The sequence below is a fragment of the Coccidioides posadasii genome, chromosome 1 (genome assembly GCF_018416015.2).
Source record: "Coccidioides posadasii str. Silveira chromosome 1, complete sequence".
Lineage (NCBI taxonomy): Eukaryota > Fungi > Ascomycota > Eurotiomycetes > Onygenales > Onygenaceae > Coccidioides > Coccidioides posadasii.
The window spans coordinates 4,675,740-4,697,815 of NC_089407.1; the positions used below are offsets into that span (position 1 = coordinate 4,675,740).

Below are 22,076 nucleotides of genomic sequence, written 5' to 3' on the forward strand. Positions count from 1 at the left end.
AAAAGCCAATGATGACAAAACGTGGAGCGCCGACCTGGCGAATGGTTGGTGCAATTCTGTGACGTGGCCTAAGGTAAAAAGCCAAAAAAAAAAAAAAAAAAAAAGAAAAAGGGAAAGATAAAGGATACGTTTGCACCGCTTCTCCAGCGTCATCCCCACTATCAAGGCTTTTCCGAATCAAAAAGATTTTCTGCAAAAAAAGAAATGTTGATAAGAGTGAGATTCGAACTCACGCAGGGTTTCCCCTACCAGGACCTTAACCTGGCGCCTTGGACCGCTCGGCCATCTTACCCGCTTTACAAAAAATTTGGGAATTGAAAAATTGTTGAACGCATTTTATATAGATCGAAGGAAGGACCCTTTTCCTTTTTCTTGTTACGATATCCATCTGACATCCATTTTCTTTCCCACTTACCAACAATTCCGATCTGGGGAAGACTTTTTACGCCATACCGGTGTTCTAATGATCCCTGAACCGGGGTAAAGGACCAACTGGCTCTGGCCTCGCTTAAGTCTTACCTGAATACTTATGTGGTTACCGAGCACACTCCTTACCTTCCCTCTGCATATTGAGTGATGTACGCGGCAAACGGTAACTAACCAATTATCTATGGAAGCGTTCCAACGATAGGTTGCTGGACATGGCCTGGGAAAAGGCTTCGGCTCATAAAAGCGCCACGGGGCATGCGATCCGGGCGCCGGCGCAATTGATATTTTAAGCTTCGCCCAGTCCCTTCTTTCCGAAAAGCTAGAAGGAAAAGAAGGGGGTGGGAAGAAGACCAACAGCCCTTCATCCATGCCATGCCGACTGCTGCATTTATCTCGGGGGAAAAATGGGCCTTTTTCACCGTGCTGGCACTTTCTTTATCTTGGGGACTTGGCACTAATATCGCTCGCCATTTGTTCGGAGTATTTGGGGGGGGAGGGGTTATTTTTCGGGCTGTCTGCTCCGCATACGGGCGACGAAAGAGCTGGATTCGATGGTCGAAGAAACCGGAGCAGGCTCTGATGTCGGGGATCAGAAAAATAAGAAAATGAACCACAACTATTCGAAAGAAAGCCGGAGTTGATTGGCGCGACAAAACGTGGACGCATCCTGCCTACTGCGGCACTGTTCGGCCTGATTACTTTTGGACAGGGGTAAAGTATGTATATTGCCTCGGCGGACGCCTATGATGCTGAGGCAAAAAAAGGAAGTCAAGGTAAAAATGAATGGGAAGAAGCAACTTCTGGTGGTTAGTTGGGGAAGTGCGTGGGCAGGTGACTCTGGGCAGAACTAACTTGGCCGGATACCGATCTTTCAACAGTAGGATGGGGTGGATCCAGTCCCTTCAATGGATGCTCTCAATAATATACAATCATCAATCGGTTGCAGGGAAGGGAGGTCGATTGGTCCCTTGAGCTTGGTCCCTAGCTCCACTTCCGCCTAAGAAGGTCACCAGAACGCTCATTCGTTCGTATATAACATCATGATGTCAGGATCCAGGCCAATCTGCAATGTATAATTCCCGTACTCAGTAGCAGTAAACAGAACACATGGATGCAAGGACCGTTTACGGACTTTTCAGAGCAGAAGCGTCATGTCCTGGCAAGGGCACTAATTTTATCCAGGTTCGAGCAAAAAATATCCTGAGAGTCGTGCCATGGATGGGCTCACCCGTGGTAGTAAGCTCGGCCCAGCTCAAGCCAGTCCCGGACTCAACATATATAACTGGCCTGAGAGGAAGGGCATTTAAAGTACCTCGGACGTAGGACGCCGGAACAGCATATTGAAACGTAGCTACGGGGTGTCTTCCCGCAAAATGGGCGCACCTGAGGCACAGATACCTTGCCACGTGTATTCCGGCTATCAGCGATTTTGAGGGTTAAATTTGCTTCTCGAAACCTGAAAGTTGGGGGTCCGTTGAACTAAAGATTCCAAATTATTGAAAAACCTGCACTGAAAAGCGCATGAAAGGAAGCTTTTTTCTCAACGAGCTTCCAAAACCAGAAGACCAGACCTTTTTTCCTGGAGAAGGAGGGGGGAGGGAGGGAGATTTTGACTAGAAGGAGATAGCGGCACTTGAGAGGCCGTTCATTGGCCGAAACTGTGCATTTTCAAAGAGTCAAAGTTGGACAAGGTTTCTGGGGCAAGTTGGACACCGCCGCATGGCAATCCTCAGGTACCGTGAAGAGCGGACGAACCTTGGTTGGATGTCAGGAGGATCGCGACCGCTGATTCGCACGTAAGGTGATCTATGATGCATTTGTAACCAGAGGAGAGCTTCCGAGGCGCGATTTCTCCTGGTCGAAAAAGTTAAGCCTGGGCGTGTGAGCCGTGTGGATTTCCCGGGGATTTGGGACAAGGCGTACCGGTACCTGGCGATGCGCACGAGGTAGAAAATGGCTTCTTCCAGGCACGGAGGTACATCAAGTACAGTACACGATGTATACGTTTTTTGACAGCCCAGGGACGGGACAGAGTTGGGGGAGGCGACCGCTGCCAGCAGGAACGTGCCATGAATTTCTTTTCGATCGCAGATTCCGGGGGGCCACACAGGCATCTTCCCTGATAGGAGGGGGGAAGATTCTGTCTGACATGGCCTTGAACTCTGTTGTGCAGCCGCTCGGGGTAACAAAGAAGGCCAAAAAAAAAAAAAAAAAAAGAAAAGAAAGGAAAAAAGAAAAAGAAAACAACACGATGGAGGGGTAACAGGCTGGGCTGTACGGCTTGCGGGCTCGCGTGGTTCAATTGGACAGGCCCCGTTTCCTTCCCCCCCTTCACTAACCAGCCGGCGAAGAGAAGCGCAGCTCCACCGAACCAAGAGCTGTGGGCTCCCCCTGGATAGTTCGCCGCATGCAAAAAAGCGAATTTATCATCATCAACGTCATCCAGGCGAGGGTGGCTCTAGCCCGGTCTCTCTTGGCTGCGTCTGCCGTTCCTCTTTTGTCACTCGCACCCCTATACGGAGTAGATAGGGTATTATTATACTTTTCCTCCTGGTAATTGTACATATACATGTCGACATCACAGTCGTCTCTCGTCAGTTCCCTGCATCGGTGTCGAAAGAAGCCCTGTTTTTCTCCCATCCATCATCCTGTAACAATGCATGTATTGTGGAGTACGGAGCTACTTGACTTTAAACGGCCGTCGGCAGTTGCTGTTAATTCCACATGGTTCATCATCCCAGCAGCTTTTGGAGTCGATATGGTAGTTCTATGTAGTAGATATGGATCCTGGGGAGTTCATGCCGAAAATCAGCCGCTGTAGGGTTGGACCCTCCTCCCGTTCCCCGGTCGCCACTGGGGCCAGCGTTCTCAGGCAATCGATTAACCAGATGGGCGCGTGGGGACCCCTTTTCGTTTGTCTGGATGATGATTCATAGAAAAGTCAAACGGTGAGGAACGGCCATTTTGCCTGCTGTCCTCCACTTCTTCCCCATGCGAGCTCGTTACAACCGGCGGGCAACAATCAGGTCGGAGTGGCCTCTTGTCGATCATGTGTAACTGGCTGCGATTCCAGCGGGAGTCTGGCCTCGTATAAATTAAACGAGCTGTGATCCGTATGAGTCTGCCGTGGATTTTCCAATTGTCCATCAGAGCTTGCACAGGAACCCATAATTGAGTCCCGCATTCGGGAACTAGTCAATCGGAGCACGCATCTCAGAGATCGGAGGTACAGTGTATTTAGCAAATAGTAAAACTCGCCGTACGGAGTTAGTACGGAGTACTGTACCTTGACTCTTTTTTTTTTTTTCCTTTTTTTTTTTTTTTTTTCAACCCTTTACTTTCTTTTATTTTTGCTCTCGTCAAAGTGGGTGTGTGCGAAGAGAGCGGGTCGTGTGTTCCTTTTAACTCGCGGGAGAGCAAGCTGCGAGGGCGAGGCACGGAGCTGTCAATCCCTTTCTCCCCTTTCTCCCCAGGCAGACTCTCCGGGGCAAAACAACGCGCCCATCAGCCACATCCCACCGATCTTCCCCTTTCCCGTCCATACCCAGGCGCAACACTGGCCGGTCCCTCTCTTAAAGCCGCTCAGCCCTCCTCGAGAAAACCCACAAAGCGGGCCTCATCGCAGGTTTCATCGTCGTCCCCGCCCCTCTTCCGACAGGTTAACCATCCCTTTTCTTCTGGTCTTGTCTTACTGTGCACTCCGTACCTGCTGCTCATATCAGCACGACCATCTTAACGGTTCCCCTTTTTTTTTTTTTTTTTTTTTAATACTCTCTGGCTGGATTGCCCAGACAAGTAGCCTCGTGGCGGATCACAGATACCTTTCGGCGTGTTCCGATACTTGAGACACAGTTAAGTTCTTATTCACCCACCAGATCCGCCCTTCCCCAAAAACAAGGAGATCCGGCCAGGCAGACCCCTCGCCGCCAACCGCCACTCTCCCCCCATCGACTCTTAAGCCCTGCGCTGGCCGTCATCCCTCCCACCACCCGTCAAGACATCTTCCTGCTCTCGTCTTCCCATCATCCGTCCTGCTGCCATCGCTCGAGCAGGGTCCTCGCTGCATCCATCCTGATCGGGACTCCTGCAAATCCCGATGGTCTAACGTCACCCAATTCTCCAAAACCCATCGCACGTTGTATCCCTCCTCGCCGCCTTTATCTGACAATCTCTACGAGCGTCGGCGCCTTAATCGACCCCGCAAGGCGAGCATCCTTCTTTTCATCCCTCTTCCTCTCTTCTGTTTGTCCGAATCATTGTACCTTTCTCACCTTTCTTTTCTTTTCTTTTCTTTTCTTTCTCCTACTTGGCGCTTGTCGTCCTGTGGTAAGCTTTTCGTTCCAAGATCCGCGTTCCGGTGGTAGCCTTTCCTTCAAGGAACCCTCCGGCTAAACATCCTCTTTGGGAATAAACAGGCTTCATCCTGACCTCGCTCCCGCCGCCTTCCCTCGCTCAGACCGAAGCGATCGTTGCCCTAGTCAACTGCATATCGGTGGGGTTGGTTTATTTTAAGCAACCTCGCCTCATTGGACTCCTCCCGTGTTTCAGGGACGGCTGGAGGTTGATGTGGCCTCGTTCCTGATCCGAAACGTCCTCTCGACGTCAACCATCGACGGCCCTTTGGGGTAAAATAACAAAAAGTGAAAAAAAAAATAAAAATAAAAATAAAAATAAAAAGTAAAACAATAAAAATAAGGGAAAGCCAGACAAAAAGGATAGTCATCCTTGCTCGCAATCGTCGACGATCGACAGGGTCAAAAAGTCTGCGACGCGAGAGCCATGACAACTTTTCTTCCTGTCAACATCAACCATACCGGCGCGGAGATAAAAATGGATTTTCAGCAGAAAAGTCCAGCCACGCCATTCTTGCCTCGCATGGAACGGCCCGTCAAGCGCGAGGCCCAGGAGCAATCCCAGACTGGAAACGCGACCGAAACCCAAAGTGACAACAACAAACGCCCTGCCGTGGCCGGAGGCACGAACGACAATAACAAGTCGAATCTTTCGCATCCTCGTCCGGTTTCGAACGGAAACGCGAGTAGGGAAGGGTCGTCAACACAGTCTTCTGCACCTGAGGATGTACCGGCGCATGAATCGGAAGGCGAACACTATGGAAGCGAGAACGAAGCGGATCACGGGGAGACCGCTCCTCCATCGAAGAAGAAAAAGGGCCAACGGTTTTATTGTAAAGATTTTCCACCTTGCAATTTGAGCTTCACGAGAAGCGAGCATCTCGCTCGTCACATAAGGTTTGCCATTTTCTAGCCTGCTCTGCGAAGTGCCTTAAAAACGGCTAACCCGTGAGAAAATAGGAAACATACAGGAGAGAGACCGTTTCAGTGCCATTGCTCGAGGCGCTTTTCACGCCTAGATAACCTTCGACAGCATGCACAGACAGTCCATGTCAACGAAGACATTCCTGGCGATTCCCTTGCTGCCACAGGAACTCGATTTCAACGCCAGATTCGAACCGACCGAGTACGCCCACCAGGGAGAGCCCGTGCTGGGACTGGTGGTAGCCAGGGTGGTCATAGCCGTGGACATAGCAGGAATCTGTCTACGTCCAGTATCGCTTCCACGGTGTCATCTTTCAGTCAGACCCAGGAGCTCCGGCGCAGACCCCCGCCGCTAATGATGGCGAACGACGGCAATGCAAGAGCCAGGCTATCTCTAGAAACAGCCTCACCACCAAAGACCCCTCCTCAGCAGATCCACCCCTTCCAGGGACCATCGCCAAACACAGCCGTCTTTACACCGTCGTCAGCGAACTACGATACAGCGAGCCCTTTCTACGCATCTCCAGCCTCAACCACAGGATTCTGGGGAGATAGTATACATTCACGCCGCCTGTCCGTCCCCACAGACAGTCGACCATTCGACCCTTCTTCTCATGCGAGCTCGTTCTCGCCTGTACACCTTAGACAGCTTGCACCCGCACACGGCCCATATCCTAACAATGAAACTCCTTTAGGTGGTCCATCAACTCCTCATACACCGCAGACTGCTCAAGGAATATCCCCTTCCGACTCTGACTGGCGACGGAGGACCTGGCACCCAAGCTCCGGGTTCGCTCGACCAATAACCAGTGGTCTCTGGTTCCAGCAGTCTGCAGAACAGACCCCGTCCGCGTACCCGGTCAATTTACAACCATTGCAGAATCAAAACCCACCGAGACTACCGGGGATCGAGAGTTTTGATCAGATGCAGCAGAGCCCGTTAGCACCGCCCCGGCGCGAGCCTACGCCCATGCAGATCGACCGTCCTGGTCAGGTAGAACAGCCCATTCAACAACAACAGCAGCAGCAGCAGCAGCAGCACCAACAAGCTGGTGCTCCCCCATTTCCAACTTCTTTCGATGCGCAGACCCCAGCGGCACGACCACAGCCCCCCATTTCAGGCCCCGGTCATCGTAGAGGATTTCTTTCCTTGGACCTGTCGCTTCACAGAAATTTAACCAAACTTGATCTCCGTGAGAGTCCTCCTCAGAAGAACGCTGGCCAATGGAGTCAACAGACAACCCATCCAACAAGTGCCGTAACCAACCAGCAGGAACGTGTTTCAGTTTCATCCACTGCTCCCCCTGCTCCGGTTCAAGCTTTACCTCCCATTGCGCCCAAGGAGCCGCAGCCTATTGCTGATGCTACCAATGCGAATGATCATACCAAGAGACATACTTGGTTCATCACTTCGTCTGCCGACCCTTCACACTCGAATGTACCGGTTACTAGGGCCCCGTCTTCCCACCCAAAGACGTCTGAAGGCGTCCAAGCCACCCCAAAGGCGAGCGTCGACTTCCTCGCAACCGTCGCACAGAACGAAAGCGAAGCGGAACGTCGGCGTTCACTCGCTATTTCAGATCTTAGTAGCCAGAATGTGAGTTGTACTTTAAATATCTACTTTTGAATGTTCCTATTTGAGTGTTTATTTTACATATGCTTACTTGGTAATATTGATAGCCCCCACAGCCGCCTAGGTACACATTTGATGCTAGTTCTGAGCCACGTTCTGGAGTCTATCCTGGTCCGGCCACTAATGATCCTGGACTGGGACGACTTGAGGCACTTGTTGCTGTTGCCACGAGCGAAAGCAGCGGTAGAATGTTTTGATAACATTCGAACCTTCGAACCACTCACGAGATATCTCTTTCTACCGGTGTGAATGCCAGAAAGTTATGCCGTTGATTCCACACGAACGAGTACACGACGCTTGGCTTGCCTCGGCTATATAGCCTTGGCTGCTCTCTTTTTATTCCTCTGGTTCTTTTTTTTTTTCCCCCTTGGTCAGTTCAGTTAGCTCTTTGCAAGTCGTTTCCCATGGCCAGAGATACCCTACTATCGTTTACCTAATGCCTTGCTGATTGTCTTTTATCTTCATTTTTATTCCCCCCCCTCCTGAATCACTTAGAGCTTCTTGTTTTGAGGCAGGTTCACTCCACATTATTCCCGAAGGTCCTAACACAATGACAATGACCCCTCTCCACTTTTCCTTTTACTGAGCTGAGAGCAGGCGGGTTCACTGGTGACCGCTTTGTCCCCTGATTATCTAGTATCCTGGACATTTTTTTATCATCCACGCTTTCTTTTATGGTCATGAGCACATGAGCGGATATGTGAGGAAAATGGGTCAAGGGAGTATGTATGCTTTTGTATTGTTTTCTCTTCTCACTTTGTTTTTTTACACAGTGTTTTTCATTATTATTAGTTGTTATTATCATTGCGTCTTTTCTTTACTTCGGATGCTTGGCTTAACTTCCTCTTTCTTTTCTCTTACTTTATGCCTTTTGTGTTTTCCCGTATTCTGTGACCTTTAGTTTTCGATTTTATTTTATTTTATTTATTTGTTTTTCCGGTTCTGTTTTGCGGATGGGATTGACGATGATGACATGACTTTACGGCCGCATATATGTTTGTCATATACTCGAAATGAAGATGCTATACATGATTCTAGGCAGTCTACTCTCTTATCGTCTGGATTCTGCGGTGCCTGGGTTCTGTGGTGTTTAAATGGTTTCTTACTCCGTAGTCTAGGAAAACTCGCCTGGCCGCCTTAAGGTTTGACTGCTTCGGATCAGATCATCTTTGGTTTTTTGTCCTATTTGTTATTTTCCAACACAAACCCGGATCTCGCATAATTGTGTTAGTTGTTATAGTCTTTCTTTCTTTTTCTTTTTCTTTTTCTTTTCCTTTTTTTTTGTTTTCTTAATGCCTAAACAAAGTTCCGGTTTCTAGTTATCTGGTGGAAAAGCCTGCATGTAAAATGTCGACTTGCAAGAGGTGATTTTCCGCCCCGGCCCGCCGCCAAGGTTTCTTAGTGGTCACATGACCGCGCTGCACGTCCATCTGGCTGGACGAACCACCGGATCAGCTCGAAATTGAACGATTAAAACAGACACCAAGGTGATCAATGACCGTGTTGCAATATCTATGGTCTAATCTTATGGCGTTAAATGTCCCATTCAAAGTAAAAGGCTAATGGAAGCTTGTCACTCATCAAAATGCAAGCTTCTGAGAAGCTTGGATGTTTGTCTCTTTTGAAACAGCAATCTTTGGAAGGGATCAATCCTTCAATGGGTCAGAGGAGCAGGCCATGGTTGGAATTCAAGCAGGCAACACCCGCAGCAAACGCCTGGTCACTCCATTGTGGGATGTTAAAGGGCATTGTCGGTGGTTAAAAGGAGTCGATGATAGGTAGAGAGAGCCTCTATTTGTCTCTACATCCACTTGGGGTTTGCATTGTGATGTTGAGTGTTATTTTATCATCTTCATACCAGAAGTTATCAGGGTCTCACCATTGTTCCTGAATCAGACAATGGCCTGGCTTCTGCATTGTCATTTTCTAATTGTCATTATTGTGCCTCCGATTCATAGCACGCCATTGAGAACCAATTCAGAGCTGGAGGTGTTTTTTTTTTTTTTTTTTTTTCCTCTCTCTTGAAGAGTATCTCTTAGTTCCTTCGTTTCTCGCTCTGCTTTTATACATTCCATGTTCGTCTCTACTTACTATCATGGAACATTTTTGTCCGTGTATACTACCCACCTACTACTTCTTTTCCAGCCGCTAAACTACTATCTGAGCCCTTGTTGAAGGACCTTCATATAGATTCTCTATTTTGATGTGACTCTCGTGTATCTTTGAATCCCAAATTCACTTGAGTTTGGCTCTCCGAAGCAAAATTATATTAGAGATACGGCGGATGTCAAAGTCCCGACAAGAATGTCGACCGTGGACTATACGCATATGGAAATTGTTCCACATCCGACAGACGATGAATCGCTCTCAGGCGAAACAGTCTTCGACGATGGTCCTACAAACCACAGGGGTGTTAAAAGAGGGTGCTCCAGCGTCGAGAGCTCGGACGATGATCAGCATCCAGGTGATGACCACTCGGGGGGAAAGCGTCGCCGCCAGCATTTCGACCTAGATATGCCAGTTACAGAACCATGCCTTGGGCCACCGATTCACAATCCAGAACTATATGACCAGATTCAGCGCATCAGCAGGACCACTGGATCTTACGTGGGGCCTGGAGCCGCGGTCGTTTTAAAATATGAGCCCCCTGAGCCACGAAGTCCAACGCCCATGGATGAGGGTTGGATCGACGGGACAAAATCTGCTTATGAGCGGAATCTGGAATCGAAGTTGAATGAACTCCGGGGTGGAGAAGACCAGAGCGATGAGAGCGTCAAGGCCCCGCCAATAAGTCCCTTAACTCCTATAAATGAACGTGTGCAGGTATCAGAGGGCGAACCGTATGCGAGTGAGTCTACCTTTTTTCTAAAGTTTGAGACTTTGAGCCTTTCCTTGCGGGTGTTTTTCTGTAAGATACTAACCCTAGGAAATCCGTGGCTTCTCATTACAATTCTTGGATCGTTTCAATCGATTGATTAATTCATGCCCTGCATGGAACTGCTAAGATCATTGTTTTTCAGTTAGAATTGTGTACTGACATCAACCCTCTTCCTAGATGGGCGAGCGCAATTATCCTCCGAAGGTAGTCAGTTAAAACGTGGAGAGCGATCTCAGGGAGTGGAACTGCATGGAAATGAGAGAGAAGAAATGGAATTAAACAGAAGAGGAGCTTTGGAAGACAATCATGAGCGAAAGCACAGCCAAATATTGGCGGGCCAAACGGGCGGTAAAAAGTTACCTGAGCTAATGGCTTTCCATGCCGAGATGGAAGAAGAAAATTCGTCCCTGAAGGCATCTTCCTCCGTGGCAACATTCAGCTCTTCCAATCTAAGAGAGTCGGAAGAAAGTTCCTCTTCACCAATCGCTCCCGGTCAGCGGCGCCGTAGAAGATTCCAAGAACTCTCCGTCCCAGATGAAGCTGCGAGTGGAAGCAGCAGCACGCACGCTTCAAAGTCGGGAGCTCCTCAGGGGAACACGAACCACCCTTCGAGTCATGATTCTAGCTCCGGTCCAGCCCGAGAGAAAAGCCGGTCAAAGACCCCTACCTCTCCTCGGCCCTCACCGATGCCTAGAAAAGGACTCAGGAAAGGGTCACTACTTGAGCTTTTCCCAAGGATCACACATTTCAGGCGGATTCGAACCTGGGCAGGACGACCGGGCAAGACGCCAAGCATCAGAAGGTTGAGTAATCCGATAAATCTGTCGCCAAATCCCCGTTTGACCAGGCCTTGTCGACGAAATGTCGAAATTGTCTCTCCACCACTGCCGATACCAAGCCCATCAGCCAGGACACCCCGACCATCACCACCCCGTCCGGCGGTGATAGATCCAGAAATGGCGCCGAATAGGCATGTTAGAGATATAGCGTTCCCCAGTATCGAATATGATCCGAACGCCGGGCCCATCGATATTACAACGCCACCAAGAAGACCTAAAATGAGAATTGGTCCGCCGCGCGGTCGAGGGAATAGATCACGACTGCGCGCATTATCAGAAACATCACGCCATATCACAAGAGGACCAGCTAGCCCTAAAGTTAAGGGCGAATTTAGTGGTACTGGGACCCCAAGGGTGGTTGATGGTGCAACCCAAGCCTCTGGCCCCGCTGCAGCTGCCATTGCGTCCAACCAGAATCCAGTGGGAGCTACAGAAGTAAGTCGCGGTGCACCTCGTCGTAAAGCAAACACGAGACGCGGCCCACCTCCCGGTCGAAAAGCCAGAAAGCAGAATATCGCGCCCACTGTGACAGCACCAAGTGATACTGCGACAACTAGCCAAGGTGCAGGGATCGTGGAGACCCAACGCAAAGCTCAAGAAGCAGTCGCCCAGGACCCCGTTCCCACAATTGAACCGACAGAAACTATCACAGAGCTTGGCGAGTCAAGAACTGTCAATGAAGCTAATACTGCGCTGAAAAGAGAACCTCAAAGCCGCAGCCAACCGAATAACGAACCAGAGCCAGCTACAATAGCAGTTCCAATGACGGGTAGGGCATCTACGAAGGCAAAACTAACTACAAACGTCTCAGATACAACACCAGTGGCCAGAAATACTCGTGCAGCAGCGAGAAGGGCTGCTGCAGCGGCAGAAGCAGCGGCAAATCCTCCTCAAGAGAATGTGCAGGCACTGGAGGACCCACAGCAACGGGTAGAAGAGCCCAAGACGACGACCAAAAGGGGACAGGGAAAGAAGACAACCACTGCAGCAACGGCGAAAATTAAAGCACCAGCGGCCAAGACAGCGACAAAGAAAAGAGGCGGTGCGAAGACCGCGGCTACTGAGGACACCGAGGAGGCCGATGATGAAGGCGAGAGCGAACAAGAGGACAATGACGAGGAAGCAATTGACCCTACTCCGAAAACAACCTCATCAAGAGCTAAAAAGGGAGCTACCGCCTCCAAAGCAGGAGGGAAGGGTAAAGGCAAGACTTCAAGGAAACCAACCAAAGCCGCCCCCAAGAAACGTGGGAAAAAGAAGTAGCGAGGGCCAGTCGAATGGGGGCGCTGGTCGACATGTATCTCGTATGGTCTCGAGCGATATGCATCCTTGTTGCATTTTCGTGGTCATTTGTTTGTTTTTAGCTGTCGAATTGCACATGAATTGCAGATCGAATTTTGAATGAATTCTACTCCGTAAGGTGTTGTCAATCATAACGTACTCCGTAGACAGATAATGCCATACTAGATAAGATAAGATAAGATAAGATTGCCAAGGCTAATTATGTAATCCTACTGTCGGAAGCGGATTATCAAATTCCCGAAGAGCTCCGATTCACAAGCTTCGTCTGCGTCTTCATTCCGCAAAGCCGTCAAAGCAGTGAAGACGCCGTCACTTGGGGTTCACCATCAGTTAATGACGGGGAACGGTGATGAAAGTCAATTACGCATAATACACCCATTTTTGTACCCACAGTCACGAGGACCATGAAACCTCCCGCCTTTTCTTTGCCTATATTCTAAAGGATTGCTTGGTCGCCAGATCTTTCGGACGCCTCTTTTCCGCTGACCTTGGGCCTTGCACAGGCTTTGAATTCAGAGCTAAGCTAACTACGATAAAGCTATTCCGTGATTCGAGGCCGTCGATATGTTTACGTTTACGCCCCTTCTTGGGGCCCAGTATTCCCACTCGAAGGCGTCTCAGTCCATTCTGGAACTTGATGGAGGTGTCAAGATCTTAATCGATGTTGGATGGGATGAGACGTTTGATCCGTCGGCTCTCAAAGAATTGGAAAAGTACGCTTACAGTCACTGTTCCGACCTTTTGTTTCCTTTTGATGACCGTTACCATCCTGCGCAGTTCTTAGTTTCAGTGACTGATTAACCACTCGGAATATAGGCATATTCCAACACTCTCGCTGATCCTTTTAACCCATGCCACACCGTCCCACATTGGAGCCTTCGTCTACTGTTGTAAAACCTTTCCTCTATTTGCCCAAATTCCAGTGTACGCGACATACCCAGTTATATCATTTGGAAGGTCCCTCCTTCAAGACCTGTACAGCTCTGCTCCCTTGGCTTCGACCTTCTTGCCGACAACATCTTCGATATCAGATTCGAATGGCTCTAATTCACTACCCACGCAAGACCCAACAGCCCCTGCAGGCGCTTTGACCGAAGGTGACACATTGAATTCCACTACAGCCGGAAAAATCTTACTGCCCTCTCCTACTTCTGAGGACATCGCTCGCCATTTCTCTCTTATCCACCCGTTAAAATACTCACAACCGCATCAGCCTTTACCATCGCCCTTCTCTCCTCCCCTTAACGGTCTTACAATCACCGCCTATAATGCTGGTCATACAGTAGGCGGCACAATATGGCACATTCAGCACGGGATGGAATCGATTGTGTACGCAGTTGACTGGAACCAGGCGAGAGAAAATGTGATTGCCGGTGCAGCTTGGTTCGGAAGTTCCGGTGCAAATCGCACAGACGTTATCGAACAGCTTCGGAAGCCAACGGCTCTTGTCTGCAGTGCGAAAGGTGGTGATAAATTCGCCCCTGGTGGAGGCAGAAAGAAACGAGACGACTTGTTGCTTGACATGATTCGAAGTTGCATCGCGAAAAAAGGAACTGTTTTACTTCCTACTGACACAAGCGCGCGAGTTTTGGAGTTGGCCTATGTTCTGGAACACGCCTGGCGCGAGGCAGCTAATGGTCCAGATGGAGAGAATTCGTTGAAAAATGCTACCTTGTATTTGGCAGGGAAAAAGGTTCATAGTACTATGAGACTTGCTCGTAGTATGCTAGAATGGATGGATGAAAGTATAGTTCGTGAGTTTGAAGGTGGTGATGGTGGTGAGTCCCTTGGTGCTGGAAGATCTTCAGGCGCAGCAAGTGGACAGCAATCAAAGGGAACTCCAGGCCAAACGTCAGATAAGAAAAGTGCAGGGCCACATAAAGGGCTTGGACCTTTCACGTTCCGGCATCTCAAAATTATTGAACGAAAAACAAAATTAGAAAATATCTTACGATCAGAGGGGCCAAAAGTTATCATCGCATCGGATGCATCTCTCGATTGGGGTTTCAGCAAAGAGATATTGCGACATGTAGCGCAAGGCGCTGAAAATTTGGTGATTCTCACAGAATCATCCGCTGGTCCAGCCAACCCGTCATCGTCGGATAGCACCGCAACGATTAGAGATAGTTTGGGCCATACCATTTGGCAATGGTATGGAGAGCGGAAAGATGGTGTTGCCCTGGAAAAAGCTTCTGATGGAGAGTTGTTAGAACAAGTTCACAGCGGTGGAAGAGAGTTGACATTCATCGATGTCCAAAAAGCTCCTCTAGACCCTGACGAGCTAGTAATTTATCAGCAGTACCTGGCCACCCAAAGGCAGTTACAGAATACGGCACAAGGACGAGGGGAAACGGACCTTGAAAATGCTCCAGATGCGCTAGACGATGCCTCTAGCTCGACGTCATCTGAAGACTCCGAATCGGAACAGCAAGGCAAAGTTTTGAACTTTTCAACTACTCTTGCTCACTCCAATCGAAGCAAACTGGCTCTAACGGATGCGGATTTGGGTGTGAACATCCTTCTTCGACGAAGGAATGTGTATGACTACGACGTTCGAGGGAAGAAAGGCAGAGAAAGAATGTTTCCATACGTCGTTCCGAGAAGAAGAGGTGATCAATACGGAGATTTCATACGACCTGAAGAATATCTTAGGGCTGAGGAGCGTGAAGAGGCGCAAATGCAGGTACAGCGGGGCCCCGACGGCCGGATACAGCCCGCCCCAGGTCAAAAAAGACGCTGGGGCGAGACTGGAAATGGCGACAAACTTGGCCCTAGCAAAAGGCAGCAGCCCCAAAAAGACCAGCAGGCGGACATGTCATTGTCTGGCAGTTTGGATTTGAATGGCGTAGAAGACTCCGAGGTATCTGAGGAGGAGTCCGCGGGTCAGGATGTTTCAGGGCCGACGAAAGCTACGTTGGTGCATTCTGCAGTTAATATGAACGCTCGCATTGCATACGTTGACTTTGCAGGCCTGCACGATAAGCGGAGTTTGGAGATGTTGATTCCCCTGATTCAGCCGCGGAAATTGATTCTTATCGGCGGAATGAAAGATGAAACCATCGCGCTTGCTTCGGAATGTCGAAGTTTGCTAGCGGCAAACGCTGGTCTGGATGGTGCCACTTCTAAACCAGGCGTTGATATTTTCACCCCTCAACTAGGAGACACCGTGGATGCTAGTGTTGATACAAATGCTTGGATGGTTAAGCTTAGCCGCGCGTTGGTTCGACGTCTTAGGTGGCAAAATGTCCGGTCATTAGGAGTGGTTGCTCTTACCGCGAATCTGCAAGGGCCCGATGCCGCTACCCAGAACGACGACGTTGAGGAACCGTCGAAGAAGAAGGCTATGTTGCAAAAGGGTGCCGACATCCAAGGACCAAACGTGGTGGAAAGCCGAGCTAATGAAACCCTGATCAAGAAAGAAGTTTTCCCCCTTCTCGACGTCCTACCGCCAAACCTTGCTGCCGCGACCAGGTCCTTATCCAAGCCGCTTCATGTGGGCGACCTTAGATTAGCCGATCTCAGGAAACTTATGCAAGCCTCTGGGCACTCTGCAGAGTTTCGAGGAGACGGCACACTACTTATCGATGGCTTCGTCGTTGTGAGGAAATCTGGGGCTGGAAAAATTGAAATCGAAAGCTCCGCACGTGCTGCCACAGTCAATCCCAAAGCATCAAAAGGTGGTGAAGGAACTTTTTTGGCAGTGAAACGAAAGATTTATGACTGTCTTGCCGTTGTCGCTCGAGGTTAACGGATCGTTCTGCCGAGGTTACAATACTTCTTTGTCACAGGAGACGTTTGAAAGTATGAATGATCTACACTGTCATATTATCCATGATGCATGGTGGATTGTATTATCACACACTAAATTTTTTTTTTATTTGCCTGATACCTCACTGGCAAGGGAGGCATTTCTTCCAGGAGTTAATGGTGTTTACCATTTTACAAGGCATTGTTGTCTTGTTTGTTTTTTTTTTTTTTGGCAACAAAGCATCCTCCTGGCTTTTTTGAACATGTATTGTGGCGACAGTCTAATGATGCTTGGGCATTCACCACCAGAATGGCGGAATTTACAGTCAATGTTTGTGTAGTCACCATGACGGAGGCTACTATGAACTTCAGGTTATTTTTGAGTCAGGGTCTCAGGGTATATATTTGCTCATGAAGACCATCTATCGCCATGTCTGCTATTCTACTCCAGGGCCCCAGGTGCATCGCAATATCGGCTTCACCTATCTCCCACGCTGATGCCACCCGCTCTTCATATCTACTTGACCAGCAGGCAATTTACTGTCGATACCACGCGCGTACCCACTATCGAGTTCTTTTACATAGATCTACATTGCTGCCGATTCCCTGCTACACCGTTGCCAAATGGCCGATATGCGGTACATGACGGTTAATTTGGAGGTTCCATTTGGCGGCATGCCACCCTGTTTTGTCGCGGCCACGGGCCAACAACATGGCGTGCCACCCGTTGCGCAAGCTCAATTCATCCCCGTCTTGCCGCGGCCAGACATCGGCGCCGTTCCTGGTTGGCAGCCGTGGCAAGAGCCCCCTGGTGTCATCCCTCCTCCATATAACGCTGCTCCGCCTGCCGCCGCACCACCCGCAGCCGCAGCAGCATCACCACCTCCGCCGACACCTACCAGTCCTCCGCTCCCCTCTGGCGCACACATCCCTACCACAACCGACAAACCAGTTGTGCTCCCGTCAGGACAGGGCTACATCTTCCCACAAACCCATACCACCCTCCATATCATTGAATCTAATTTTCCACCTTGGGAAAACCCGGGACGACCATTCCATTGGCGATCCTTCCTCGCCCCTATCACTTTGACCCTTAAGGGGCTCATTGAACAAATCTGTCCTGACAAGGGCCCTAAGGGAGAAAAGGTGACTAGTCGCGGAATCACAGAGTGTCTTGAACTTGGGGACGGAGCATGGTTGAAGGGCGCGGAGTTTTGGGTTGGGGAGAAGGGTAAGGGCGATGCAATGAAGGGCAAGGTTGGCCAGACTTTGAGTGAAGTAGGATGGGATGAGAGTCGCGGAACCGAATCTCGACCGGTATGGTTGGCGGTGTCCGTCGTCTATGTTTAGATTGTCCCATTTTTTTTTTTTTTCATTGCCAGAGGCTCTGGGTAATCTGATACGTTGTCAATATGATGGATGAATCCCCTTGAGCGCTTCCCAAGGTTAGGGATATATGGGATGTTGGTGGATTAGTCTTATTGCTTTTGCATTCTTGTTTTGGAAATTTCTTTAGACATGTATAATTACCGGATTCACTAGTGGTTGGCATGAAATCTGACCCGTATTGAGCCTGAACCTTTTTGAGGCCGTTTTCTCCAGTGGCGAGACTTGAAAATGTAATGTCAAGAAGTTAGAACTATCAATTATCCACGGACGTCGCCTAGAGGCTCGAATTTTGTCAATTTGAGGATGCCGTTTCCGGCAGACAAGGCAGTGATTGTCATCAATTACTTCGCCAACCACCCTGCAGTGCTCGGGTTTGTCTCGGGTATGAATGATGTTCAACCGGAAGAGCGAAACTGTTATGGCGTATCTAGAAAACGGATAGGGGGATCTTCGCTGATGCGCCAAGCATGAAGCCGTTATTGTCACCCTTACATTTACCCGATGGTGAAATAGACTAGACCTCCGTTCTGTCAGGGGTTTTTTTGCACACGTCAGTCCATATTGAGAGGAACTCTCGGCATCCTAGAGAATAAACCAAATGGGTTAGGTAGCTTCCAAAAAGCAAAAGCATTCTGAGATGGGAGTTGATTTCGAATAATTTGCACTGGCCATTAAATTCTTCAAAAAAAATGATTGAATGGGAAGAACTTAAAAAACTGGCTCTAAACGCAAACATGAGTAGAATAATAGAGCGGACGGAGCTTGCAACTCGGAGATTTGCACGCCACAAGTCGTCGTGAGGAGTATCAAACAAAATTGGGGGAAAGGAGATAGAACTCCAACCTCCAAAAGCTCTTGAGCAAGCTAGCGAGAGACAAGGCCATGGAATTGGAGACCGCTAGGTAATACTTGAATGTAATCTAGACCGGTCGCCAGTTAATCAACACCAGATTTCGCCAATAAACCGATCGTCACTCTGGAATGTCCGTCGCCGAGACGCCAAAAGATATATTCCTGTAATGCAGTTCACATTCCAAAGTAAGTGTTTCCTCGAAAGTTCGCCATGCATACACAAGGAGGGCTAACCATTATAAGGAGCAGGTCGTCAATGTCACAACCACATCCCTGATGGTTACAAACTTAAACCTGGAAGTTGTCATGGTAGGCTATTGGGTCAATATCCTCATCAGGAACCTCTTGAATTAAATCTTTCGTGCGAGGACCGGTGTATTTCCTAGACCCAGATAACTTAATGTCATTCGCAAGTAGGACCAGACACAGAGCATACCTTCGAGCGGATAACCACCACCAAGACAATGCAAATAAAGCAATAAATGCAGCCACACATATGGCATAGTTCCTAGAAAATCATATTAAAATCATACAGCACAGGCTTTTAAGACTCACATACATGTTTTCTGGTGTGACCGGCTTATGTGGCGGGAAGAACAGCACCACACTAATGAATAGCACCCAGACAATGGCAACGATATTAACAGGAGTACCCCATCTGCCAAGAGTAAATGGGCCTTCGATGAAGCGAACTCGATTTTTATATATTTGATGCGCTAAAATGACTCCGATGTATGATAAATCGAGAGCTGGTGCGGTGATGTTGAAAATTGCTGTTGCGGTCTCGGTAGATCCAATGGCAATCAGGTTGAGGCAGATACTAAAGAGTACCACAAACCATACCGCATTGACTGGAGTCAGGGTATATTGGTTCACTTTAGCAAAAAATCTATTGTCCATTAGATATGGTTCTGGGGCGCGGAGGCCGGAGCACTCACTTCGAAAAGGGGAGGGCGTCATCACGAGCAAAAGCGTATGCCATTCTGGTATCCGCTAGCATTGCGGAACATCCGGTGAAGAATTGCACAAGGATGCTAAATGCAAACATTACAGTCCCACCCGTTTGGCCACCAGCATTGAGGAATATCTGCGCTGCAGGAAGGCCAGTCGGAGTTGCCAATATGGCATCGAGGTCAGTTAAGCAAAAACACATTGTCACAGTTAGCATCCAGCCAAGGGTGCCAGAAACCAAAACTGCCGTTTGAATGGCGACTGGTCCACGTATAGCGGCATCGTGGGTTTCTTCCGACATGCTGCCACAGATAATACGATCAGAACTGAGGAGAAAAAAAAAAGAAGAAGAAGAACAGAGAGAGAAAGCGAAGAGCATTTCAGGGTGTAAAATACTGTGTTGTCCCATCATAGTCCGTCATAGTCCAAGCTACAGATATGAATCCCAGGAGAAAAGAGAACCCCTTGGACTGCCACCCAGACCCATCCGTTACGTGCGTGAACACCCATTTTGCTGATTGTTTATCGGGAGTAAGGATCAAGAGAGCCACGCAAATTCCGATGGATGCAAGGACTAGATAGGAGGGTTCCAGCTGAAAACTTCACCAACTATCTCAAGGGTGAGAAACATACTGTTGATAGGAGCAAACCACAGAATGATCCGATGTAAACTTTTCGTGGTCAAGGAGCAAATAACTCCCATAATGCACAACAAACCGATAGCCAAAAGTACAGTTTGGAGAGCCGTTCTGAATACTAGTTAGCCAAGAGACATCGGCATTTGAATGGAAAACGGGATCGGAGTAGGTGATTGGGTTCTCACGGTGCATAAGCGTATTTTCCGTCCTTGAAGTTGGAGTTCATGCTCGCACAGGCCAATAGCATCTGGCTTACGGTGTATGCCACACTGGAAACACCAGCGGTCTGTCCTAATAGGTTGCACCAACCCTGGATCCACGAAAATATCGCAACCTGATTTTCGGGGACCACGTGTTTTGTCACAAAGTACATTCCTCCTGCGGTTGGATACGCTGATACGAGTTCAGCGACAGAACTCGCAATACACATAGCCATGATCGACCCTATGAACCAGCACCACACAGCCGTTGCAGGTCCGCCCGCAGCCAGGGGTGGTCCAAAAGTGGCTGGCACTGATCCCAGCACCCCGAGAATGGAGATGGCATAGGAAACTGTCGACCACTTTGAGAACTCGCGCCTCAGTTCCTAATGCTCAGGTTGTCAATTGTGTGAGACATCAGAACGACACAATCGTTGGAAGATGATGCTCACTTGCTTGTAACCAATTCTGGCGAGAAGGCGTTCATCATCGTCTCCAATGGTAGCCATCGGAGGATCCCTGGACTGGAACCTTCCTTTGACAGCAGATTTCTCCCTGGCCTCAGATACCTCGCCGCCGGAATTGGACCGTTCCTGAGAAGCTGAAGTCAGATCCATGTTGACACGACGATATTATGTCAATATGATGTCTTAGCGGTGAGTTTGCATGGTAGGTATGCAGGAAGACAAAGGCATTTGGGGGTAGGGAGGATTTAAACAAGTCATGGATGCACTGTTGTACAAAATGGAACATAGAGCACTCTCTCTGGGAATCTTCGCCGTACTCAACCTACCCAAGGATTCTAAAAAAGGTCAGCCTCCGTCAGTTTGGCGGTGACCACCCAAGAAAGAAAGAATAGGAGCCTGTGAACATTTAGCTTTGGCGCGGTGGAGCATGTTTAGTCGCGAAGCATTTCAAATCTTCTGAGTTGACTCTGCACAGAGGTGGTGTATTTGCTTTTGTGTTCCGCGAAGGTGCCGGCGGCCGGGTGGATTTGTGACGTTTGGCTTCACCACCCGTCGGAAGGGGGTGGATCACGGGATTCAAGAGGCTTAAAGTTAGCACTAGGCATGGTTGAATGTCGACTACGCCGTCCTCCGCAGCCTGGGGGAAATACATTGTTACTATTGGGAGATGCCCAAAAGCTCGGTTGCAGCGAGGCTGGAAAACCGCACCGGAATCTGCTGCTTCAATTTGAACGCCCCACAACAACTGCGACCACGGTTATTCGCATCATTCTGGAGGATTGATGGCGTGGCCTTTGCTTTCTCTTTGACCACAACTTGGGAGCCAAAAGCGCTGTTTTTTCTACTTGTGAAGTGTGACACTTTGCTCTTCGAATCTCTCTCATGCTCTGCCAGCAGGCTCAAGGTTCGATGCCGGAAGCGTAATGCGGAAACACCAGCGAACACGTGGCTTCTCCTCGGCTGTTTCAGAAAGGACGAGGAGGTGGAGATGGAGTTTTACAGCAATCGAGTTAACAGCCTGTATCCTGGCGTTTGGCGACGGATACGATGTTAGACCCAACTCTTCCCCTTGATAGTTCAGTACATTAGAGACGAAAGTGGATGAAGGAAGAGGGATCAGCCTGAGTTTGTTAAATCTCTGAGGGCTCCGTTCCCTTCCCGTTTGACGGGGTGAGCGCTACTCCTTTATTACCAACCCATGTTTGGGTTTCAGGAAAGATATATCCTGGCGAATCATCGAGATATCAGAAATCCATGATCTTCATGATCCCCAAACTTATACCAATGTTGCTGGATTTCTCACTCAGTTGAGATGGCAGGCCCCGGTTGAAGCCAATGGCGGCTTGCGATGCCGAGAATTCTTTACTGTTGTTCCCTATCGGAAAGGGGTGGTCTTGGGGGCTGCCAGAATGCTGGGGGAATGTCGGATACAAATCATCCCGAGTCGATTCCCATAGCTCAGGTAAACAAAACCA

The 22,076-nt window shown here is 49.1% G+C and overlaps 5 protein-coding genes and 1 non-coding gene across 7 annotated transcripts; 4 read left to right on the top strand and 2 right to left on the bottom strand.

Annotated features, from left to right (window-relative positions):
• Positions 1 to 208: 208 nt before the first annotated feature.
• On the bottom strand, positions 209 to 292 carry D8B26_001307. The gene has a single exon. It is a non-coding gene; the product is annotated as a tRNA-Leu (tRNA).
• A 2,582-nt stretch (positions 293 to 2,874) lies between these two features.
• Positions 2,875 to 8,480, top strand: D8B26_001308 (uncharacterized protein). Its single transcript, XM_003065324.2, has 4 exons — positions 2,875 to 4,755; positions 4,845 to 5,678; positions 5,742 to 7,302; positions 7,386 to 8,480. Exons 2-4 carry the CDS (start codon positions 5,209 to 5,211, stop codon positions 7,533 to 7,535), a joined length of 2,181 nt encoding a protein of 726 aa, XP_003065370.2. The 5' UTR covers positions 2,875 to 4,755; positions 4,845 to 5,208; the 3' UTR covers positions 7,536 to 8,480.
• A 1,162-nt stretch (positions 8,481 to 9,642) lies between these two features.
• On the top strand, positions 9,643 to 12,377 carry D8B26_001309 (uncharacterized protein; the record flags this gene model as incomplete). Its single annotated transcript, XM_003065326.2, has 2 exons — positions 9,643 to 10,186; positions 10,394 to 12,377. The coding sequence occupies 2 exons, from the start codon at positions 9,643 to 9,645 to the stop codon at positions 12,316 to 12,318; spliced, it is 2,469 nt and encodes an 822-aa protein (XP_003065372.2). The 3' UTR covers positions 12,319 to 12,377.
• Positions 12,378 to 12,921: 544 nt separating this feature from the next.
• D8B26_001310 (uncharacterized protein) lies at positions 12,922 to 16,105 on the top strand (the record flags this gene model as incomplete). Its single annotated transcript, XM_003065327.2, has 2 exons — positions 12,922 to 13,070; positions 13,174 to 16,105. The coding sequence occupies 2 exons, from the start codon at positions 12,922 to 12,924 to the stop codon at positions 16,103 to 16,105; spliced, it is 3,081 nt and encodes a 1,026-aa protein (XP_003065373.2).
• Positions 16,106 to 16,728: 623 nt separating this feature from the next.
• On the top strand, positions 16,729 to 17,454 carry D8B26_001311 (uncharacterized protein; the record flags this gene model as incomplete). Its single annotated transcript, XM_003065328.2, has 1 exon — positions 16,729 to 17,454. The coding sequence occupies one exon, from the start codon at positions 16,729 to 16,731 to the stop codon at positions 17,452 to 17,454; it is 726 nt and encodes a 241-aa protein (XP_003065374.2).
• A 741-nt stretch (positions 17,455 to 18,195) lies between these two features.
• On the bottom strand, positions 18,196 to 20,592 carry D8B26_001312 (uncharacterized protein). Of its 2 annotated transcripts, XM_003065329.2 has the most exons (8): positions 20,587 to 20,592; positions 20,120 to 20,520; positions 19,930 to 20,045; positions 19,693 to 19,870; positions 19,284 to 19,598; positions 18,905 to 19,234; positions 18,782 to 18,853; positions 18,196 to 18,727 (listed from the first exon to the last, which is right to left on the bottom strand). In XM_003065329.2, the coding sequence occupies exons 2-8, from the start codon at positions 20,368 to 20,370 to the stop codon at positions 18,634 to 18,636; spliced, it is 1,356 nt and encodes a 451-aa protein (XP_003065375.2). In that variant the 5' UTR covers positions 20,371 to 20,520; positions 20,587 to 20,592; the 3' UTR covers positions 18,196 to 18,633. The 2 variants fall into 2 exon arrangements, with proteins under 2 accessions (XP_003065375.2, XP_065979578.1); XM_066123504.1 differs by lacking the exon at positions 18,196 to 18,727 and having other exon boundaries at positions 18,753 to 19,234.
• Between the last annotated feature and the right edge of the window lie 1,484 nt (positions 20,593 to 22,076).

Coding starts and splice junctions, on each gene's coding strand:
- D8B26_001308 (XM_003065324.2), top strand. CDS start 5,209: ATGACAACTTTTCTTCCTGTCAACATCAACCATACCGGCGCGGAGATA. Junction 5,679..5,741: donor CATCTCGCTCGTCACATAAG/GTTTGCCATTTT, acceptor GTGAGAAAATAG/GAAACATACAGGAGAGAGAC. Junction 7,303..7,385: donor CAGATCTTAGTAGCCAGAAT/GTGAGTTGTACT, acceptor TAATATTGATAG/CCCCCACAGCCGCCTAGGTA.
- D8B26_001312 (XM_003065329.2), bottom strand. CDS start 20,370: ATGGCTATGTGTATTGCGAGTTCTGTCGCTGAACTCGTATCAGCGTAT. Junction 19,599..19,692: donor GACTATGATGGGACAACACA/GTATTTTACACC, acceptor TATCTGTGGCAG/CATGTCGGAAGAAACCCACG. Junction 19,235..19,283: donor GACGCCCTCCCCTTTTCGAA/GTGAGTGCTCCG, acceptor AATGGACAATAG/ATTTTTTGCTAAAGTGAACC.